The sequence below is a fragment of the Mustelus asterias genome, chromosome 8, assembly GCF_964213995.1.
Source record: "Mustelus asterias chromosome 8, sMusAst1.hap1.1, whole genome shotgun sequence".
NCBI classification, from domain to species: Eukaryota; Metazoa; Chordata; class Chondrichthyes; order Carcharhiniformes; family Triakidae; genus Mustelus; species Mustelus asterias.
Genome location: NC_135808.1, coordinates 118,099,363 through 118,120,668, shown reverse-complemented (window position 1 = coordinate 118,120,668; position 21,306 = coordinate 118,099,363). Strand labels below are relative to the sequence as shown.

At 39.7% G+C, this 21,306-nt stretch overlaps 1 protein-coding gene across 4 annotated transcripts in view; it reads left to right on the top strand.

Moving 5' to 3' along the window:
- ptbp2a (polypyrimidine tract binding protein 2a) overlaps window positions 1-13,369 on the top strand; it is a 61,589-nt gene extending 48,220 nt beyond the window's left edge. Inside the window, exons 9-15 of one of the 4 annotated variants that reach the window (XM_078218811.1) lie at window positions 1,584-1,664; window positions 2,822-2,961; window positions 9,123-9,156; window positions 9,571-9,663; window positions 9,767-9,983; window positions 10,091-10,168; window positions 12,037-13,369. In XM_078218811.1, the coding sequence (XP_078074937.1) occupies window positions 1,584-1,664; window positions 2,822-2,961; window positions 9,123-9,156; window positions 9,571-9,663; window positions 9,767-9,983; window positions 10,091-10,168; window positions 12,037-12,166 (773 nt within the window). In that variant the 3' untranslated portion in view covers window positions 12,167-13,369. Of the gene's footprint in view, window positions 1-1,583; window positions 1,665-2,821; window positions 2,962-9,122; window positions 9,157-9,570; window positions 9,664-9,766; window positions 9,984-10,090; window positions 10,169-12,033 lie in introns of all 4 variants that reach the window. The other 3 variants (XM_078218810.1, XM_078218813.1, XM_078218812.1) reach the window with 3 other exon arrangements.
- The last annotated feature ends 7,937 nt before the right edge of the window (window positions 13,370-21,306 follow it).

Genomic DNA, 21,306 nt, shown 5'->3' with positions numbered 1-21,306 from the left:
CAGGTCAGAACATATTTATTAAGGACAAGTAAGAATGGATAGCAAGCTGGCCAGAAAAAAAACGTTTTGGGTTTAAAGATAGTTCGTACTCAGGCTGGCAAAATATGGGAAGTGGTATTTGAGGATAGCTAGTGTAACTCCACTATTTTAAAAAGGGAGGTAGAGAGAAAACAGGCAATTGTAGGCCAGTAAGCCTGAAGCCGGTAGTGGGAAAAATTCTAGAGTCCATTATCTAAGGTCATTTGGAAAACATTGGTGGGATCGGACAGAGTCAGAAAGGAAAATCATGCTTGACATAGCTACTGGAATTTTTTGAAGATGTAACTAGTAGAGTTGATGAGGTGGAGCCAGTGGATGTAGTTTATTTGGACTTTCGCAAGGCTTTCAACAAGGTCCCACATAAGCGATTTGCATGTAAAATTAAAGCACATGGGATTGGGGCTGGTTTATGGAGATGGAATGAAAAATGGTGGGGAAAGAGTAGGAGTAAACAGGTTTTTGTGGCAGGCAGTGACTAGTGGCGTACCACAAGGATCAATGCTAGGATCCCAGCTATTCAGAATGTATTTGAATGATTTAGATGAGGTAACTAAAATGTAATATCTCCAAATTTGCAGATGAGACAAAGCTGGGTGGGTGGGTGAGCTGTGAGGAGGATGCAAAGAAGCTTCAGTGTGATTGGGACAATCTGAGTGGGTGGGCAAATGCATGATAGAAATGATGTGGATAAATGCTATAGATTGAGAGAGGGAAATGTGCAACGAGACCTGGATGTCCTTGTACACCAGTTGGTGAAAGTAAGCATGCAGGTGCAGCAGGCAGTGAAGAAGGCACATGGTATTTTGGCCTTCATACTGAGAGGATTTGAGTACAGGAGCAGGAATGACTTGCTGTTATAGAGGGCCTTGGTGAGTCCGCACTTGGAAAACTGGGTGCAGTTTTGATCTCCTTGTATGAGGAAAGATGTTCTTCCCATGGGAGGGAGTGCAGCAAAGGTTTACCAGACTGATTCCTGGGATGGTGGGACTGGCGTATGAGGAGAGATGGAGTCATTTGGGATTATATTCGCTAATGTTTAGAAAAATGAGGGAGGATCTCATAGAAACCCATAAAATTCTATCAGGACTGGACAGGGTAGATGCAGGAAGGATCTTCCCGGTGGCAGGGAAGTCTAGAACCAGAGGTCACAGTCTGAGGGTACGGGGTAAACCATTTAGGACTGAGATGAGAGATTTCTTCACCCAGAGTGGTAAGCCTGCAGAATGTTCTACCACAGAAAGCAGTTGAGGCCAAAACATTGTTCTCATGAAGGAGTTAGATATAGCTCTTGAGGCTAAAGGGATCAAAGGTTTATGGTGGAATGTATATTTAAGGTATCCCCTTATGGGGTCAAGTTGGCCTCGTTGAGAAGTTTCACTTCTATGTGAGATCTACCATTCTGTATCATATATTTATAAGGACTTAGTTTTTTTTAAATAACGTTGGCCATGTTAATTTATAATAGCATGCTTTCGGTATTGTACACTATTATGTAGATTGCACAGACAAATGGAGTTAATTTTTGGTTGCCTTCTATTTGTTAGGCACTCCTGGAGGAATGATGTCTGGCCCATACAGTGGAGGATCTGGGTTTCCAAGTTCGTTAAGCTTTGCACAGACTGCAGGTTAGAGTTGCAATAGTGACATTAATAAGCCTGCATTTAAAATTTAGGGTTTTTTTTTCTGCAACATAGTCTTGTTGGTAAGACTGACATATTGATTAGATAAATGAAAAGGACAGTTGGCTTGGTAAACTTTCATAACGCAGCCTTGCTAAAATTCTGCATGTGGTTGAGCATTGTTTTTAACTTCAGCTGTTAATACAGGTCACTTATCTAAAGGAATTGCAATACACTACTTGTCTAGCATCTTCATTGCTAGGAACAACAGTATCTTGAATGTGGATGTTGAGCAGTAGAGAGACTGCTGATAGCGATAATAGCCACCTTGTTTGTAATAAATTGAGCCTCTTTTACAGTTGATTTTTTCTTTCGCACCAGATTCTACTTCTAGCTGCTCTTGTTTATGTCGACCATACTGTCTTTACCAGTAAAGAACTTGGAGTGTTTTTAGGGCAATGTATGTGCAGTCCCACTGTCACCAGTCAATTGAATTTTGATAAATATCCACTCTGATATCTTTTCTTGCCATTAGTTTTTATTTACCCTCCATGACTGGGAACAGGAACTCATTCGTGAGCTGAAGTTTCGCAGGTACCACCTATCTCATCCGAGTGGCCTTACTCATGCATGATCTTCAGTAGTAAATATTAGCAGTCTGTTTGTCCATCGGAGCTTTAGGGACAAACCAAACCAGTTTGCACCCAACATACATAAACCATGTTCAGTAGCAGTTCCTGCCAATTTTCTATTACCTTTCTTGGGGTCACTGAGACCAACTGTAGCACCTCAGTCGTTGCTTCATTCGGTACATTTGGAGATCAAAAAATGGAATTTTATTGTTAGGTGAATAAACTTGCTCCAAACCTCTGATCAAAACAGTTATAACAGTTCCTTTGTTATATGGTGGAAAATCTTAGCAGGTCTGACAGCATCTGGGGGGAGAGAATAGAGCCAGTGTTTCGGGTCCAGATGACCCTTCATCTGGCTCTATTCTCTCCCCACAGATGCTGCCAGACCTGCTAAGATTTTCCAACATTTTCTGTTTTTGTTTCAGATTCCAGCATCCGCAGTATTTTGCTTTTGCCTTTGTTATGTGGAGTGTTTTCTTTCGAGTGGAATTAGTATTAGTTTATTATAAAATATTTGATCTTCTGTTACAGCTGTTCCAGGATCCTTGAGCCCATTGGCTATGCCCGGTGCTGCTGCTGCAGCGGCTGCAGCAGCTGCAGGGCGTGTGGCAATGTCTGGAGTTGCTTCTGCCAACCACAGTGTTCTTTTGGTTAGCAATCTAAATGATGAGGTAATTATTTGTTTTTTTTTATAAATCTTCTGTTTGCAGAGCAAGTTGGTTTCGTTCATTGTTCTAACATTTGTTTGTCTTCATCATCCATTGTCTTGTTGTTTTCTGTATTCACTGCTGTATATCATGGTCCACTGACTAAATTTCCTGTAAGTTTATAAACAAAATTTATATGATTAACTGAATGCATGATGTTCATAAATGTTATTAGCAATAGCAAAAATGCGGGTTAAAAATAATGGACGGGATTTTAAAGTACTTCCTGCCAGTGGGAGCTTTGGTCTCCCTGAAGTCAACCCCCACCACGAGTTCTCTAATGGCGGCACGGGTGAGGAATGTAAATCATCAACTTCAGCAGGACCAGAAAATCCAGCCAATGGATGAAGGCAAGTCGCTGTGCCTAGGAAAACCCAGTACAAGCTACAGTTTTGGGAATTAATCTTGGCAAATATGGAAGGAGTACCTCACCTACGTCCTTTTGAGTAAATATTGGGGAATTGAGGGTGCCTCCAGTCTACCTTGTGCTGTATAGATAATTGGTCATTCTAAAGTTGATGAGTTAATCATACATTCTAGGACTTGGGTTGAGTGTATAGTGACATGTTATCTGTTGTTCATTGTCTTTTTCACAAGAAAATTGAGCAAACTTGTTAGTCTCATTAATAATCATGAAACTACAGGATTGTCGTAGAACCCCACCTAATTCACTAACACCCTTCAGGGAAGGAATCTGTCCTCCTGCCTATTCTGGCCTGCATTATGACTAGATCCACCAGAATATGATCGACTCTTAATTGCGATCTGAAATGGCCTAGCAGACCACTCAGTTGTGTCAAACAATTGAAAAATAGAATGAGAAAATCAGACTGAGCACCCAGTTTCAACCCTCAGCATCAGAAATGATGGTGCTGCATGGAAGTGGAAGTTCATTATGATCATCTCACTCTCTAGAAGACACACCCTACCCACTTGCCCATGCAAAGTCCTCCTCATTAACATCTGAGGACGTGTGCTAAAATTGGGAGCGCTGTCCCACAGTCCACTGGTATAGTTATATTCACTAAATCAGACCTTTTAGCTAATGTCCCAGACCATAGATCACCATTCCTACCTTCATCTCGTTCCTCTGCAGTGGCAATACATTGGTATAGTAATTAAGGGAGTCCTCAGATTGACGCCACATCTCATGATGTCTCATGGCATTGGGTCAAACACAGGCAAGAAAACATTCTGCTGATTGCTACCTACTATCCATCCTCACCTGATGAATCAGTGTACACCTCAAGTTAAACATCATTTGGAAAAAGCACCGAGGGTAACAAAGGCACAAGTGTATTCTGAGGGACACTAAAATCCCCAACCATCAAGAGCGGCTCAGTAGCGCCACTGCTGACCAAGTCTTGAAAATTATTTCTGCCAGACTGGGCATTCGGTGGTGAGAGAACCAACCTTTAACAATTTACCTGTAACCAATACATCTGTCCACGACAGTATTGGTAGGGGTGAAAATGGAAATGAAGGTGCGTTTTCAAATTGAGAACACCCTCCATCGTGTTGTGTGATGCCACCACTGTGTTAAATGGAAGAGTCTCGATAGATCTAGCAGCTCAAACCTGGACATTCATATCCTCGCATATCCTTCACTACCATTACCATCAAGCCAGTGGACCAACGTTGGTTCAATGAGGAGTGTAGACGAGCATGCCAGGAACAGTACCATGCATAGTTAAAATGAAGTTGTAACCTGGTGTAGATATAACATAGGACCATGTGCACATTATGCAGAAGTACTACAGTCAGGAGTGAGTAGCGGAAATAGTGTGCTTTTGAAAGAGGTAAATGATCCCACTGCCAATGGATCAAATGAAAACTTTGCAGTCCTCTCACTTTCAATCATGAATGGTGGCGAGCAATAATGGAATGAGAAGGTTCCTCAGTGATTGCAAAGCTGTCAGTTCAGAAGACAGGCACACTTGCAACTATCATCAACCTGAATTGCTGAATGAGTGATCCATTTGGCTTCCTGAGGACCCGATCGTCACATGCCAATTTTCAACTAATTTGATTAATTGCATGTGATATCAAGAAATGGCTAACGGTTGTGGGACCTGAAAATATTCCAGATGTACTATACAGCTGCAACACCTGCATCTACCCAACAATGTGGAAAAATGCCCAGCCATCTCCTGTCCACAAGAGTATAAGCCTAGCACAAAGGAAAATTATTATGGTTGATGGAGGCCAATCATCTCAGTACAAAGATATTGCTGCAGGAACTCCTCAGGATAGTGTGCTAGGACCTACCATCATCTTCACCTGCTTCAGCTGTGAACTTCCCTATAACATAATGTCGGAAGTAGAGATGTTTGCTGATGGTTGCACTGTTCATTATCACTTGCGCCTCATACTGAAAAGTACTGTGCCTGCATGAATCAAGACCTAGGCGACATTCAAGTTTAACTGGAATGTGGCATGTAACATTGGCACCACACAAATGCCAGGCAGTGATCAACTCCTAACAAGAATAAACCTAACCATTGGCATTTCAGTGGCATTACTACTGGTTGCTGTTGACAAGAAACTTAACTGGACCAGCCATATTAGTCTGGGCTGCAAGAGCGGGTCAGAGGCTGGGAATTCGAGTTCTCAAAGCCTGTCCACCATCAACAAGGCACAAGTCAGCAGTGTAATGGAATACACTCCCCTTGCCTGGAGGAGTGCAGCTCCAACAATACTGAAAAGGCTTGACACTACACAAGATAAAGCAGACCGCTTGTTTCGCACCTCATCCACAGTCTTAGACCTTCACTCCCTCCACCACCGGCACACAGTGACAGCAGCATGTAGCATTTACAAGATGCACTGTAGGAAGTCTCCAACCCTCCTTTGACGGCACGGTGGCATAGTGGTTAGTACTGCTGCCTCACAGCGCCAGAGACTCTGGTTCAATTCCGGCCTCGGGTCATTGTGTGGAGTTTGCACATTCTCCCTGTGTCTGCGTGGGTTTCCTCCGGGTGCTCCAGTTATCTCCCACAGTCCAAAGATGTGCGGGTTATGTTGATTGGCCATGTTAAATTGACCCTTGTGTCAAGAGATTAGCAGGGTAAATATGTGGGGTTACAGGAATAGGGCTGGGTGAGATTGTGGTCAGTGCAGACTCAGTGGGCTGAATGGCCTCCTGCACTGTAGGGATTCTATGATTCCAAACGTACAATCCCCACCACCTCGTTCATGGGTAGCAGACACATGGGAACACTGCTATCTGCAGGTTTCATCCCAAGCCACGCACCATCCTGACTCAAAATTATATTACTGCTGCTTCATTGTCACTGGGTCAATATCCTGGAACCTCTGGCAGCACTGTGGGTATCTCTACACTAGATGGACTGTAGTGATTGGAAGAAGGCGGTTCATCATTGCCTTGAGACCAATTAGGGCTTGACAATAAATGCTGGTCCAGCCAGCGATGAGCTCAACCCGACAGCAAATTAAAAAGGGCATGGAAATGGCAAATTCTTTTAAATATTGGTGAGATCAGCCATGATCGTATTGAATGGCGAAGCAGGCACGAGGGGCTGTCTACTGCAGCTTGTAGTTATTTTCTTATGTAATGAGGTGATGTATTTTGGTAACTGGAATAAGGAGTCCATCTGCATTTGGAAAATGGAAGATGTAAATGGTGTGCAGGGGACAATTTTGAAGTTTGCAGATGTCACAAAATTGTAAACTATGAGGAAGACTGGTGAATTTCAGCAGGACATAAACAATTTGGTGGAATGGGCATATAGGTGACAGATGAGAAGTGTGAGGTGCTGCATTTTGGTAGGAAGAACATGGAAAGACAATATAAAATAGGGGGTGCAGGAGCAGAGGGATCTGAGTGTATTTGTGCATAGATCATTAAAGATAGCTGGACAGGTGAAGAGCAGTTAATAAAACATATAGTATCCTGGGCTTTTACGAATAGGGGCATAGAATACAAGAGCTAGGAGGTAAGGCACTAGTTAGACCTCAAAAAGGAACAGAAAATGCTGAATAAACTCAGATTTGTGGAGTAAAGGTCTCACATTGTTTGACTTTCTAAATCTTCTAGTTGGACCTCAGCTGGAGTATTGTGTACAATTTTGGATGTCACACTATTGAAAAGATCAGAACACATTGGAGAGAGTGCATAAGAAGTTCACAAAAATGGTAACAGGGATGAGAAATTTCAGCTATGAAGATAGATTAGAGAGATTAGAACTGTTCTCTTTGCAAAGAAGGTGGCAGGGAAGATTTGATAGGGTGTTCAAAATTATTAGGGGGCTGGACAGAGTAGATAGGAGAAACTATTCCTGCGTGTAAAATGATTGAGAAGAGAGAGCACAGAATTAAAGTGATTTGCAAAAGAAGCAAATGTGATGTGAGAAAAAACCTTTTCACAGAGCAAGTGGTTCGGATCTGGAGTGCACTGGTTGGAAATGTGGTGGAAGTAACTGTCGCCAAGGTGGCATTAGATGATCATTTGAATAGAGACAATGTGCAGGGTTATAGAGAAAAAGCAGAAGAATGGCACTTAAGTTATAAATAATGCTCATTTAGAGACAACAGACCAAATGGCTGCCTTCTACACCATAACGATTCTGTGATTCTGATTTAAAGGCTTCTAGGGGTATGTTTCCACAAATCCATAAGAAGTGAAATTGATTTCCAGGGGAGCATTGAAGTCAGACTCTGCCTGGAGTACTGTAGTTGAAATATAGTTCTTCTCTCCATATTACAAAAAGGTTGCAAAGGCACTTGAGAGAGCACGAGAACAATTGCAAGGATAATACTAGAACTGAGAGGGTACAGTTAACAAGACTGAACAATCTGGGGCTCTTTCCTGAGAGAGACTGGAATCCTTGTCACATGGAGTAGTTGAGGTGTTTGCCATATATTGCTTCCACTTATATGCATCAAGGTACATGATGTACAATTGAATAGAAGGATATGTTGATGGGTGAAATTATGAAAATTTGAGAGGATGCCAACGCTGGTGTAGACCAGATAACAACCTGTTTCTTTGCTGTAAAATTCTATGCAATTCTGTGAAATCTTATTGCTTAGCTACCATGCTTGCATATGTTACGTTTACCATGAAATTTTGCTTCATGTAAACTTTGCTTTGATGCCTTTCCCTTAAAGGTTCTCTCCAAAGCAAAACTTTACCTACTCTTCGTAATATTTTTTCCCCTTGCAAACCTTGGTTATGTTGTAGCTAAACATACATGTTCTTGTTCTTGTACTGTGCAAATCTTTGTATTATATAAAACGCTGGTTCTTGGGCTTTGTCTTCAAATGATCTACTTATATTCTATTTTCATTTTGGCTTCAGCAAAAGCTGGTATGAAATGTGGCTTGTATCAGAGCACTTCACAGGAGAAGTTGCCCGTGGTTCTGTTTTCATTTATAAAATTCAATTTAACTTCTGTATAGATTTCAATCTTGGAAAGCCATTTGGTAACATTTGATAATTTTCTTCATGCTGTACATCTGCATGCTGTTAAGTGTAATTTTTGAAATAGTGTGCCTCTCTGACATTTATTTGCCTACATTTCATACCTTACCATGACTATGCAGTTAACTTCCAAGTTCAAGGTTTATTTGTGCATGATTTGTGTTTTTTACTTTCTCATTTAATATGAAGTATTGTAATTCTTTGATATAAATGTATTTTGCCCATGTTTTTTTTTGTCTTGGGTGACGACATTCAACACTATTTTCTTGTAAAGTACATGAACCAGCCATTTTCTGACCAAATTCCTGCATTTCCTGTGTACTGACCTATATATTTATTTTTGTTTTGTTTCCCTCTCCTTGTTTTCTTCTGCATTGCTCCACCCCTACCCATCCCATCCCTCTTTCTTACCCTGTGTGTTTATTTCACATTTCCCAACCCTCCCCAATACCAATCCTCTTTCTGTCCCATTCCCTACCTCTTTCCTGTGTTCATGCTTTTGTGCTTGAACAAATGTTCCTCGGACCAACTTGCCCCAATTAACTGCCTTGAACCATGATCCATGACCACTTCACCATTCTACGGGAACCACCCTTCGTTATGGATGATCTGTTCATCTCCGCTCTTCCTCGATTCTTCTCTCTTCCTGTCTTACGCTGCTTGCTCTTCTCTCCTTCTAAAGATGGTTACGCCCCAAAGTCTGTTTACCCTCTTCGGTATGTTATCGTTAGCACTATACTTTTTATTATTGATTTAAAAGTTTTCACCTGAATTCTTATTTGTAGCTAGCAATTCGGCTTATAGATAAGTAGATAATCTTCTGCTACTTTTTCTTTTGCTGTAATTCTCTCCATAGATGCTATTTTATTTATAGTAATGCATGCTAAAAATTATTTTGCATGTTCTTTAGTATCACTTCACATTAGCTTTGAGGGATTTTACCAGGATTTTTCTCTTCAGATAATCACTATGCTAAATCTTGATTTGTTGTGCTCATTTTGGATGTCAAAACTTTGTTCACATTGATGTCTGATCTGAATGTTTCATTGATCTGTCAGTAATTTTGTTAGTTTGTCAAATTTACTACATGCATAACTTCTATTTTTCTTCACTATTCCACTCTGCAAAAGGTGTTTATGGTGATGTGCAGCGTGTGAAGATTTTGTACAATAAAAAAGACAGTGCTCTTGTGCAAATGACTGATGTCAACCAGGCACAACTGGGTAAGATTCTGTATGCATTTGTCCACAGTCTTCTAAGTTTTTGTCCTTAGAAAATGCATTGTCCTTGAAAAAATTTTTTTTAAGTTGAGCCTTTATTTGTTAGCCATGAGCCACTTGAATGGGCAGAAAATGTATGGAAAGATTATCCGTGTCACACTGTCCAAACACCAGACAGTACAGCTACCTCGAGAGGGCCTAGATGACCAGGGATTGACAAAAGATTTCACCAATTCTCCACTCCATCGTTTCAAAAAACCTGGATCAAAGAATTTCCAGAATATATTTCCTCCCTCTGCTACTCTCCATCTTTCAAATATTCCGTAAGTAACCCATTCAAGGGTAATGCATGTTTTATCAATAAATTAACTTAAGCTGGTTTTTGTGATGGAAACATTTTAATAATGTCCTAATTAATATGTTTTCACAGACCTTTGACTACAGAAGAAAATCTCAAGATACTTTTTACAAATACTGGTGGCAAAGTGAAAGGTTTTAAGTTTTTCCAGTAAGTATTTTTCTGTGAATGTAATTGGTACGTTCATACTTCTTCAGCAGTACTTTTTCTGATTGATATTTGGCATTTCTTCCGCCATGAATAGTTGCCATTCTGTGCTGAGCAACGAACTGTCTCCATTCACCATGGACATCCTCCAAATGAAAGGTGGTGTTATGGGTAGTCACGTGGGTCCTAGCAGTGCCTGGACTTTTTATGGGATATTATAGAACATTTCTTGTTCCAGTCCTATTCAATGGCGTCGCCTGTTCTGATGCTTGATAGAAATATTCAACCACCTTTGCTTCCTATTTCCATCCTGCTGCCAGTTTTACTTGGTCATTCTTTGACCCTTCCCTTCCTTGACTTTGTCTATTTACAACAATAGGCTATCAACTGATATTCGTTATAAGCCCACTGATTTTCGCAACTACCTTGGATCCACCTCTTCCCACTTACACCCCATAAGGACTCCATTCTATCCTCCCTGTTCCTCTGTCCTCATCACATCTGTTCCGATGATATAACATTCCACACCAGTGTCTGTTCTTTCTAGAACTGAGGATTCCCCCAACTGTGGTTGAGATACTCCTTGACCATGTGCACCACATTTTCTACTCTTATCCATTGCCCTCCCTCCAAGAACCATGACAGGGTTCCTCTTCCTCACCTTACAATCCAGCAGCCTCCATATTCAACAGATCTTTTTCTGCTATTTCCACCACCTCCAGCATGATAGTACCACCAAACACATCTTTCTCTCCCTTTCAGCAATCTGAAGGGACTGTTCCCTATAATACTTTGGTCCATTCCGCAATCATCCCTAACATCCCGTCCCCTTCCTATGGTGCCTTTTCATGCCAGTACATTTTCATCGTCCAAGTCCCAAAACATTCCTTCCAGGTGAAGCAGCAATTTGCCTGCACTTTGGTGCGCACAATGCATTCTCCCCTGCATTGGGACAACTGAATGCAGATTGGGTGACTGCTGGACCGTCCAGGCACCTCCATTTGGTCCACAGATGTGACCCTGAGCTTCTGATGGCCTGTCATTTTAATTCTTCATCTGGATGAGTGCAGCTCTAACAACACTCAAGAAGCACAACACCATTCGAGACAAAGCAGCAACCTTGATCAGCATCACAGCCACCATACTGTTCCTCCACCACCGATGCACAGTGACAGTAATGTATATCATTTATTAGATGCACTGCAGCAAATTGCCGAGCAGCAGCTTCCAAATCGCGACCATTACCATCTAGAAGGATAAGGGCAGCATACACTTGGAGACACTTGCAAGTTCCCTTCCAAGTCACACGCCATTGCTCTTCTTTCAATGTTACTGGATTAAACTCCCTTCCTGGGCGCTGAGTACAACTTCAACGATATCAAAATGCTGGGGCTGTTTCCACTTGGCAGAGAAGGATAAGAAATTTAATAGAGGAATTTGCATTTCTGAAAGGTTTAGATAGAGAATAGGAGTAAAACAATTTCCTCTAGCTCAGGGACCAATTACAAGGGGGTCGCAAAGACCTTAGCGAGGAGCTTGAGAGAAATCTTTGCATGGAGCAATGTAGGAGGATGGAATGTTCTATATGGTTAAAACATGAAAAGTTTTATTTTTTAGGTAAAGGACTTTCCATTTTAAAGTTAGCACACGATTTAGAATCCACCTTAAATTCATTGGAACAGTCAGGCTTCAAAATATTTTACATATTTAGCTGTGTCATATGTATGAGATTCAAATAAATTATTCCTGTGAGGGTTTAAGATCATGATTTGTAATGCACTGAATAAAGTGGTATTGCTCAAACAAGCAAATGTAGCTATAGTTTTTCCCATTTTAGTGCACTGCCTAATTCCATACTTTTGTTCCAGAAGAGATCACAAAATGGCGCTGCTGCAAATGTGTTCTGTGGAGGAAGCTATCCAGGCACTGATTGATCTTCACAACTATGATCTTGGCGAAAACCATCATCTGAGAGTCTCCTTCTCCAAATCAACTATCTGAAAATGCCCAGAGAGAGCTTACAGTTCAATTATTTGATTTTGATTTTGTGGTTATTTGTAGACTTGTTTCAGGAAGGTGGGACCAGAGTTTAGCAATTCCAGCTATTGTCATTCCTTCATATATACATTTGTGATACTAAAATTTGGAGGATGAGCAATCACTAGAAGGGGGCAGAAGAAAGTCATTCAGCTGCTGATTGGGATGAAAGTTCGGAACATTCTTATGTTGAAGTTTTTTTTCCAGAGAATTCATTCATTTTTAGTTTTGGGGGATTTGAATAATCTCTGTGTCTTTTTATTTAGTAGAAAAATCTGAAGAGCAATGTGCCTTAAAAGTTGAAAAACTTATATTAATACAAGTGAATATACTATGAACGTGAAGCTGGGGCCTTCTTTTGGGCACATGGTTGGAGAATTTAAGTAATAGTTGGAAGTATTGTGTAAATGTTAGCACTAAGTTACAGTCTTGCTTGTTGCTGAATATACATTTTGTAGATGTTTGGAGTTGACATTGCAAATTGCTTATGTGCATTTCTATTACCATCTTTAGTTTGTAATTAAGGACTGAAATGGCTGTGGATTTTTGAGCATGTGCAGTCAAGTCTAGTTAGTTAATGAAATTGGTGCATGTGTCATAGAAAGGCAAAAGAAAAATGCTCCAAAATAAGGAGCAAAAGGAATAGTTTTGTGGCAGTTTTCTAGAATGGACAACCAGGTGGGACCAAAGTTTATGTGCCTTTAGTCTTAATTTACCTTGCATTGTAATATTCAGTTTTAATAAACCTCTTCAAGATATTTTGTATTTGAACAGAAACAGACTTTAATATAACAGTTCTGTATCTTCAAATAAGAGGAATTGTTTGAGTAGAGTTCATCACTTGAAGAAAGTCCAACGATTACAAGTGTTGTCAAATTTATGTAGTTTAATGGCCAGGAACTTTTCAGATCTATGTATTAGCATAAATCATATACATAGAATCTCTGGACTATGTAGCAAAAAAGGTCATATATATTTTCTATATTAGTTACGTTTTTACATCTTGATCTCTAGCAATGTAAATCTCAGTATAGTTTGAAAAAGGCACAATTAAAATTAATTTTCTAACAAAATTGGGATGTTTGATGGTTGTGTTGACTTTGATTTTTTTCCTGTGTACTCTGTTCGCTTGCTGTAGCATGCCTAATAAATACTTCTGTAGCTCTATCCACCTCTTCTGTCTTTCTGTACTGCTTTTCCTCACTTCCCTTGTTTGTCTTCACCTCATTAAGCTTCTGACTTCATGGTTAATACTCTTTAGGCTGGGAAAATTATGTACACCCTTCTTTCTGTAACTTGACCATTATGCAGTTGGGGTGCAAGTACTCCAAATTTCTTTACCTTACTTCCACTTTGCGCGCACACATATAAAGCTTGGACCAATGCAGTATTGATAATTAACCTTGTAATTGAATACCTATTAGAATCTCTTGCAAAAACGTAAATTTTTTATCTGAAACAGATCCATTTTTGAAGTTTCTTTGGAAAGAAACTTGGTTTAAATAACTTCTGGTTCATCTCAATCACACTAGTTTATTTTAGTAATTGCCAGTACCTCATGAATCTTAAAAGTAGTTTTAAAAACAAGTTTGATAGATTTATGCTGCATTACCAATTTCTATATTGATTTTTCAAAATTTGGCACATAAGAATCTGTGATAGTGCAAAAGCAGACTGGTTGTATGCATGTAAAAATCAAGTTAGTACTAGTATTTTTAATAGCATCAAGCTGCAACTTGAAAGACTTGAGAGTTGGAGCTTGAATGTAATGCAACTATTCTGGAGTCTATTTTTAAGAACCTTTGAACATTTTAAAACATGCATTCGTTTACAGTCTGAAAAATTTAAATCCAGATTAGTGACATTGAGAATGAATTGGGAAATGTCCTGAGTTCCATGATAAATGTTTTCGAAGATGGCAAAAAGTAAAAGTTTTTGCAGGTAAGTAGTTTTTTAAGTGGTCATCTTAAATTGCACATTTTAGCAATTAGCAAAAGTCAGCATTTCTTTGCCCAAAGTTAACATTCCAAGGAGCCCTTTGGACTTTGGAAATATATTCAAAACAATCGTTGCAGTAATTTAATGCAAGTTTGTTAATGCAGAAAATCTATGATGGACAGAAAGAAATCCGGTGACCTCATGAGTTACCAGTTAAAATTAGCACTTTAAAAACAAGCTATGTGTATGCCCATTCAGGAGACTAAAAATGTTTGCAGCCATCCTCAAGGCTCTTGTTGTCATTCTGAAACTGAGCTTATAACTGACAGGATGGCATTCTGTACATCATGGTATCAGTGCTCTTATTGTACATCAGGCAGTTAAATAGTGTAGCTACACTTATGAAAAAAGACCTGATTTTGTATGTAATTTAAATCAATTACCTGCACTGAAAATTTGGTAATTTAGAATTTTCAAAGTATAATTTTTTGAGATTTTTCATAAATATTGATTAATTTAAACAGAAATGAGTACGCTAAAGCTGTTTTACGTAGATAGTGAGGGAACACTAAACAGTTTATATTACTATGATAACATTCTGAAATTGATTTCACCAAACATGTTACAGGCACACAGTTTTAGATGATAGAACTTCAGAACCCTAAATGTATGTTTGCGCTGCAAAGAGTTCAGCTTTTCTCAAGTTAAATACATCCTAGAATTTCAGCTTGTAAATGCCACTATATTAGTGATAACCTTGTATTCTGAAGAATTAACTAAAATATTTTCATCTTTCCATTGTGCTAGCCAAAAATGAGTGATATCAGAGCCTGCAAAATTGGACACTTTTTTAAGACACTTTATTTTTGCATCCCTCCCACATTAAGTGACCCGCAGCTAGAAGTAGCATTGCTGGCAGAAAAAGTGTGCCTTGTCCCTTGTCCAAAAATCACACTTACTGAACCATTTTTCACCTCACCATGCCAATTGCACTAAATTGCCAAGAGATGTCTGGTTTATGGCAGTGCTTAATTAAGAGCAGCTTGGGATATTAATCAATGCCCACTTAAAACTAATGCTGAGATTTCTCTAATTTACAGTTTTATACCTTTCAGTTTGGGCTGACGTTTGAGCAAATATTCAGTTCATAACCTACTGCATAGCTCTGCATCGTTCAGTCCATGTGCCAAGATTAAAAATATCTTTCATCTCAATAACTTGAGAAGCTGGTTGTGCTATTTGTGCACATAATGCAGGCAAACTTGTCATCATGTTCCCAATTGCCATAATTTCCAAAACATTTTTGGTTTTAAAAGCTGAACTCAAACGCAAGGTTAGCACATCAAGAAACCTTTTAGGAAATAGACTTATACTTGAATTGACATAACAGTACAAATGATTGTGAAATTCAATTTTGTCATCACATTTAATGGCTCATTTGTAAGTAATCTTCTAATCTCATCTACTCTTGCTGTTTCCATTTCATCTAAATGCAGCCCTTCAGGATCTTGCCTATTTCTCATTTCCAATTCTGCGTTTTGCTACTAATTCTCTAATTAATTGTGTTATGCCCTGGCACGTGCATTTGTGAGCAAAACTTGTTCAGACACACAGAAATTGTCCAGAAGAAGAATGTTCGTGGAAAGTGAGAAATGCATCTACAAGCAGTCAACGACTGGACAAGAAAATCAGTGGTAATAGCTTTACAATCGATGCAAAGGAACCTACCATGGCAGCTGAACAGTTGTGGCAGTAGTTTTTATTGAGTAAATTTCTGTTGACTTTGGTCCAAAAAGTTAAATTAAGATATTTTATATTTGAAGTAAAAGCTTTTTATAAAATTTAATGTGTGCCAAGATGCAATTCTTGTCATGTGGAAAACAAAAAATGCATTGGGAAAGATTGGTTGAAAGGTGTTTTCATCAAGAAACCTTATTTGGGCCCATCTTTCAAAAGGAAAACATACTGGGTGTTTTAAAACGAGATGAAAAATGTTCAGGTGTTAAGTTACCTTCACTTGATTGGGTCAGGCAATTTAATATTCAATTTTTTGTCACTTTTTAAATAATTTTTAAGATGATGTTCCATACTACTTGTTGCTGTTAACTTACCCCAATCCAAAGAAACCAATAGTAACGACTTGCGTGAGAATGTATGAGCAATTTATCTTCTGTAAAACCGAGTCATGTAGCCACTTGCATGCATTGTCTGGACTCAAAGTAACCCATCTTTTCCCTTTGAATCTGATCTATGAAGATTTTTTTTGTAGTCACTACATTTAACAACATTAAAGGACAAAGCAAAAGCTGAAAAGTTGCATTGCAATAACGTTGCAGACATTTTGATTCTATTAGAAATGCAAACAGAAATAGCCCTGGTGTAAGTTAGGATACAGGCAGTAGAGCAGTGTTACCGAGGTGGAAATAATGATCTTGGTGATGAGTGGTGAAGTACAGATGGATGTTGTAAGTATGTACAGGGCTAACTACCATATGTACAACTGAATTCTTAGAGCTGAACTTGTACCCAAAAAATGAAAAACTGCCAATAACAAAACTCACGTTGACAATTTTTAGTTTGCCACTCAATATTGCTGATTTAGCACCAATTGTGCGTAACCCCAAAGTTGAGCAAGCTGCTGAAGCTGGAAGATTGCAATCAGTCCAGGAAAATATGGCACCATCCCTATAATGAGTCGGAACAGAAGATGCATCTTTTCCAGAATATTTTAAAAGAACCCTTGGTAACAATTTGTTACAAGACCTGGAACTGTACTTCGATGTATTGCCAGAACAAGAGTATATGTGCTCAGAGAAATTTGTTTTTATTGCTGTGATGATATCCTGTTAAAGCAACAGGAGCAAATGAATGGATTCAACCATCACTCTTGTGCTCACTGATTTACATTGATCCCCAGTCTGGCAGTACCTCAATACTAAAATTCTTATCTTTGTTTTCAAATCCTTCCAGGGAGTTGGTGCAGACCCAATGGGCTGAATGGCCTACTGCACTGTAGGGGATTCTATGCTGTTGGAGGCAGGTTCGATTGAGGTATTCATGAGGGAATTGGATTGCCATCTGAAAAGAATGCAAAGTTAAGGGGATAAGGCAGGGGAGTGGGAACAGAGAGGCAGTGCAGACTCAATGGGTCAAATGGCCACCTCCTGCACTGTAAAATGCTATGACAGTGTGTCAATAGCCAACTTAAGACACAAGTTAAGGTAGATCTATGAATAAATAGAATCATAATTTTAAAATTAAAATATTAAACACCTAAAACACATTCCTGTGTAGTTAAGAAATGTATAACTTCAGTTGTCACTGGTACTAGCTTTTAATAAGCACAGTAAATTGTGATGTACAGAGAAATCATGCTGTTATTTTAAATCATAAATAACTGGCAGGAAATGTTGAACCAATTGATTGAGTTCTCTGACGAGGTAACGTGCTGTGAATAAAGGGGAGCCTGTAAACTTGCTGTTTGGATTTCCAAAAGGCATTTGATAAGGTGCCAACTACAAAGAGTATTGCAGAAAATAGAAGTTCATTGTTAAGCAGGTAACATGATAGCATGTATAGAAGATGGACAGGTTGACAGAAAATAATGATGTGGAGATGCCGGCGTTGGACTGGGGTAAACACAATAAAAGTTTTAACAACACCAGGTTAAAGTCCAACAGGTTTATTTGGTAGCAAATGCCATTAGCTTTCGGAGCGCTGCTCCTTCGTCAGATGGAGTGGATATCTGCTCTCAAACAGGGCATACAGAGACACAAAATCAAGTTACAGAATACTGATCAGAATGCGAATCTTTACAGCTGATCAGGTCTTCAAGATACAGACAATGAGTGGAGGGAGCATTAGGCACAGGTTAAAGAAATGTGTACTGTCTCCAGTCAGGACTGTCTGGAGACTACACATTTCTTTAACCTGTGCCTAATGCTCCCTCCACTCACATTGTCTGTATCTTTAAGACCTGATCAGCTGTAAAGATTCGCATTCTAATCGGTATTCTGTAACTTGATTTTGTGTCTCTGTATGCACTGTTTGAGAGCAGATATCCACTCCATCTGACGAAGGAGCAGCGCTCTGAAAGCTAATGGCATTTGCTACCAAATAAACCTTGTTGGACTTTAACCTGGTGTTGTTAAAACTCTTAGTGAGCAGAGAATAATGCATGTATAGGTCTTTTTCTGATTGGCAGGATGAGTAAAGTTCCTCAGGGGTCTGTTTTAGGGCCTCAACCTTTTACAATTTATGTCAATGATTTAGATTAGGGGAGCGAGGACATGGTAGCAAAATTTGCAGATTTCACAAAGGTAGGAAAGTATGTTATGAAGTGGACATAAGGAGGTTGAAGACATAAGTTGAGTAAGTGGGCAAAAATCTGATAGATGGAGTACAATGTGGGGAAATGTGAAATTGTTTGCTGAGGTAGGAATTTAAAAAAACATTACTTAAGCAGAGAATAACTGCAGAATTCTGAGGTGCAGAGGGAACTAATTTGGCACTCATAGTTTGCAGGTACAGCAATTAATTACGAAGGCTAATGAAATGCTCTTTATTGCAGAAGGAATTGAACATAAAAGAATCTTGTGCTTCAGCTCCAGAGGGTAATGGTGAGGCCACATCTCAAATATTGTGTGAAGTTTTGATCTTATTTAAGGAAGGATATAAGTATATCAGAGGAGGCCTACTAGATTGATAATTGCAATGTAGGTTGTCTTATGAGGCAAGATTCGACAGACTTGTTTCCCCTAGAGTTTAGAAAAGTGAGGAGTGAATTGATTGAGGTATATAAATGTTCTTGACAAGGTAGATGTGGAACGGATATTTCTTGTGCACGATTTCAAAACTAGCAGGCACTGTTTTAAAATTAGGGGTCGCCCTTTTAGGACAGAGATGAGGGCAACACGGTGGCAACATGGTGAGCACTGCTGCCTCACAGCGCCAGGGACCTGGATTTGATTCTGACCTTGAGTGACCGTGGAATTTGCACATTCTCCCCGTGTTTGTGTGGTGAGGTTTGCGTGGTGAAAAATCTATGTATGCTTAGCTCTGTTTGCTTCAGTCTGTGCAAAGACTTCATTTTAAGATATTTCTGCCTATGCAATTGCTTTTAAATACTAGAGTGTAGGGGTTAACTAACATTGCTAACTTGACTACATTTTAAAACTCCAAAGGCATGCTGAGTTAGCTAAAAATTGACTCCATTCCTGAAGGGTACAGAGCACAGTAAGAAGTCTTGCAACACCAGGTTAAGGTCCAACAAGTTTATTTGGTAGCACGAGCCATCGGAGCGCTGCCCCTTCATCAGGTGATGAAGGCTCATCTGATGAAGGGGCAGCTCTCCGAAAACTCGTGCTACCAAATAAACCTGTTGGACCTTAACCTGGTGTTGTGAGACTTCTTACTGTGCCTACCCCAATCCAACGCTGGCATCTCCACAACATGGGTACATAGCAGGCAAACAAGTTTTAGAACAAAGAAAATTACAGCACAGGAATAGGCCCTTCGACCCTCCAAGCCTGCACCGACCATGCTGCCCGACTGAACTAAAAAGAAAAGCTGCAAGACTTGTTTTTCTAGACAGACAGCTTGTGAAGGACACTTACAATAACGAGATAAGGGTTTGAGATAAATTGTGGATTTTGGTGTGTTTTCAGTTCAGTGTGACCAGAGCAGGGACTGGCTTGCTTAGAAGCCAGTCTCCAAGTTTGCTTTTTCTTTTCTGCTTCTGTCATGTTAATTTAATTTTAAGTTCATTTAAAAATCCGTACCAGTGCTGTCCCCTCGTCTGTTCAAAGGAATGAATGGACCCAACATGTGGGTTTCCTACGGGTGCTACGGTTTCCTCCCACTGTCCAAAGATGTACAAGTTAGGTGGATTGGCCATGGTAAATTGCCCCTTTGTGTCAAAAGATGTGTAGGTTAGGTGGATTGGCCATGGTAAATGCACTGGGTTATGGGGATAGGGCGGAGGGGAGGGCCTGGGTGGGATGCTCTTTCATAGAGTTGCTGCAGACTTGATGGGTCAAATGGCCTCATTCTGCATTGTAGAGAATTTAAGGTTGTGTGACTTTTGAACTCTGTTGCAGTAAGTGGTTGAATATTTTTAAGGCAGTGGTAGATACATTCTTGCTAGGCAATGGAATCAGAAGGGTAGATGGGAATATAGAATTCGAAACAAACATCAGCCAAAATCGTATTCAGTAACACAGCAGGCTCAAGGGGACAAGGTCTACTCTTCTATATGTTTATAATGAAATGAAGTCATGCTGAGCACAATTTATCAACAGAAATATGCCATTTGCGTTGGCTTTTCCCACATTTTTTCCAATGGTTCTGCTCTAGACTTGGCAGTTACAATCAACTCTGGCATTAAAGTCCCCCAGAAGGATGACTTGTTGTCTTTTGGGGTGTCAATGAGGACTCTATTAAGGTAAGAATCATCTTCACGGTCTCAATGGACAGGGCACAAGTGCTGATGATGGTGGCAGATTTGTAACTATTGACTCGTAAGGTTCGAAGCCCTGCCCCTGTCGCCAATCCTCTGTCACCACAGGACTTGTTGATAGACCCCGGTAGAAGGTAGCACGTGATATCATTTAACATGGCGACCTTGGGATGCCATCATCCCATGATTTTGATGGGGCAGTGGTCAGATTTCGGTGACGTGGCAAACCACAATGTCTGGGGCCACCGTGTCACTACAGCTATCTTCCTCTTCCATGGCCAGTGAGACATAATTTTCCTTCACCAATTCTGCCATTGTGGATGTTTTGGAATATTATGATACGGTAATTTTAACAATAAAGCCTTATTTTCAAAAGTTACCCATTAGAGAAATTTGAGTCAAAAATAATTAGGTGACACCAGATGCCAGCAAATGTTTGTGAGACAAAAAGTTGATCTTTCTCTACACCCTTGCTGAGACACTACATTCTGCACTCTCGTTTCCTTCGAAGAATGGTATGTTTGGTCTGTATAGAGTGCACAAAACTATTTTTCACTGTATACTAATACATGTGACAAATCAAAAATAAAAATGTTCTGGAATTGGAACAAAATTTAGTCAACAGAACAATTCGGAGAATACTTTTATAAACTGTGTCCTCACAAAGTATAATATGTAGGTGCACCTTTAACTGAATTCTAGTCCTTTC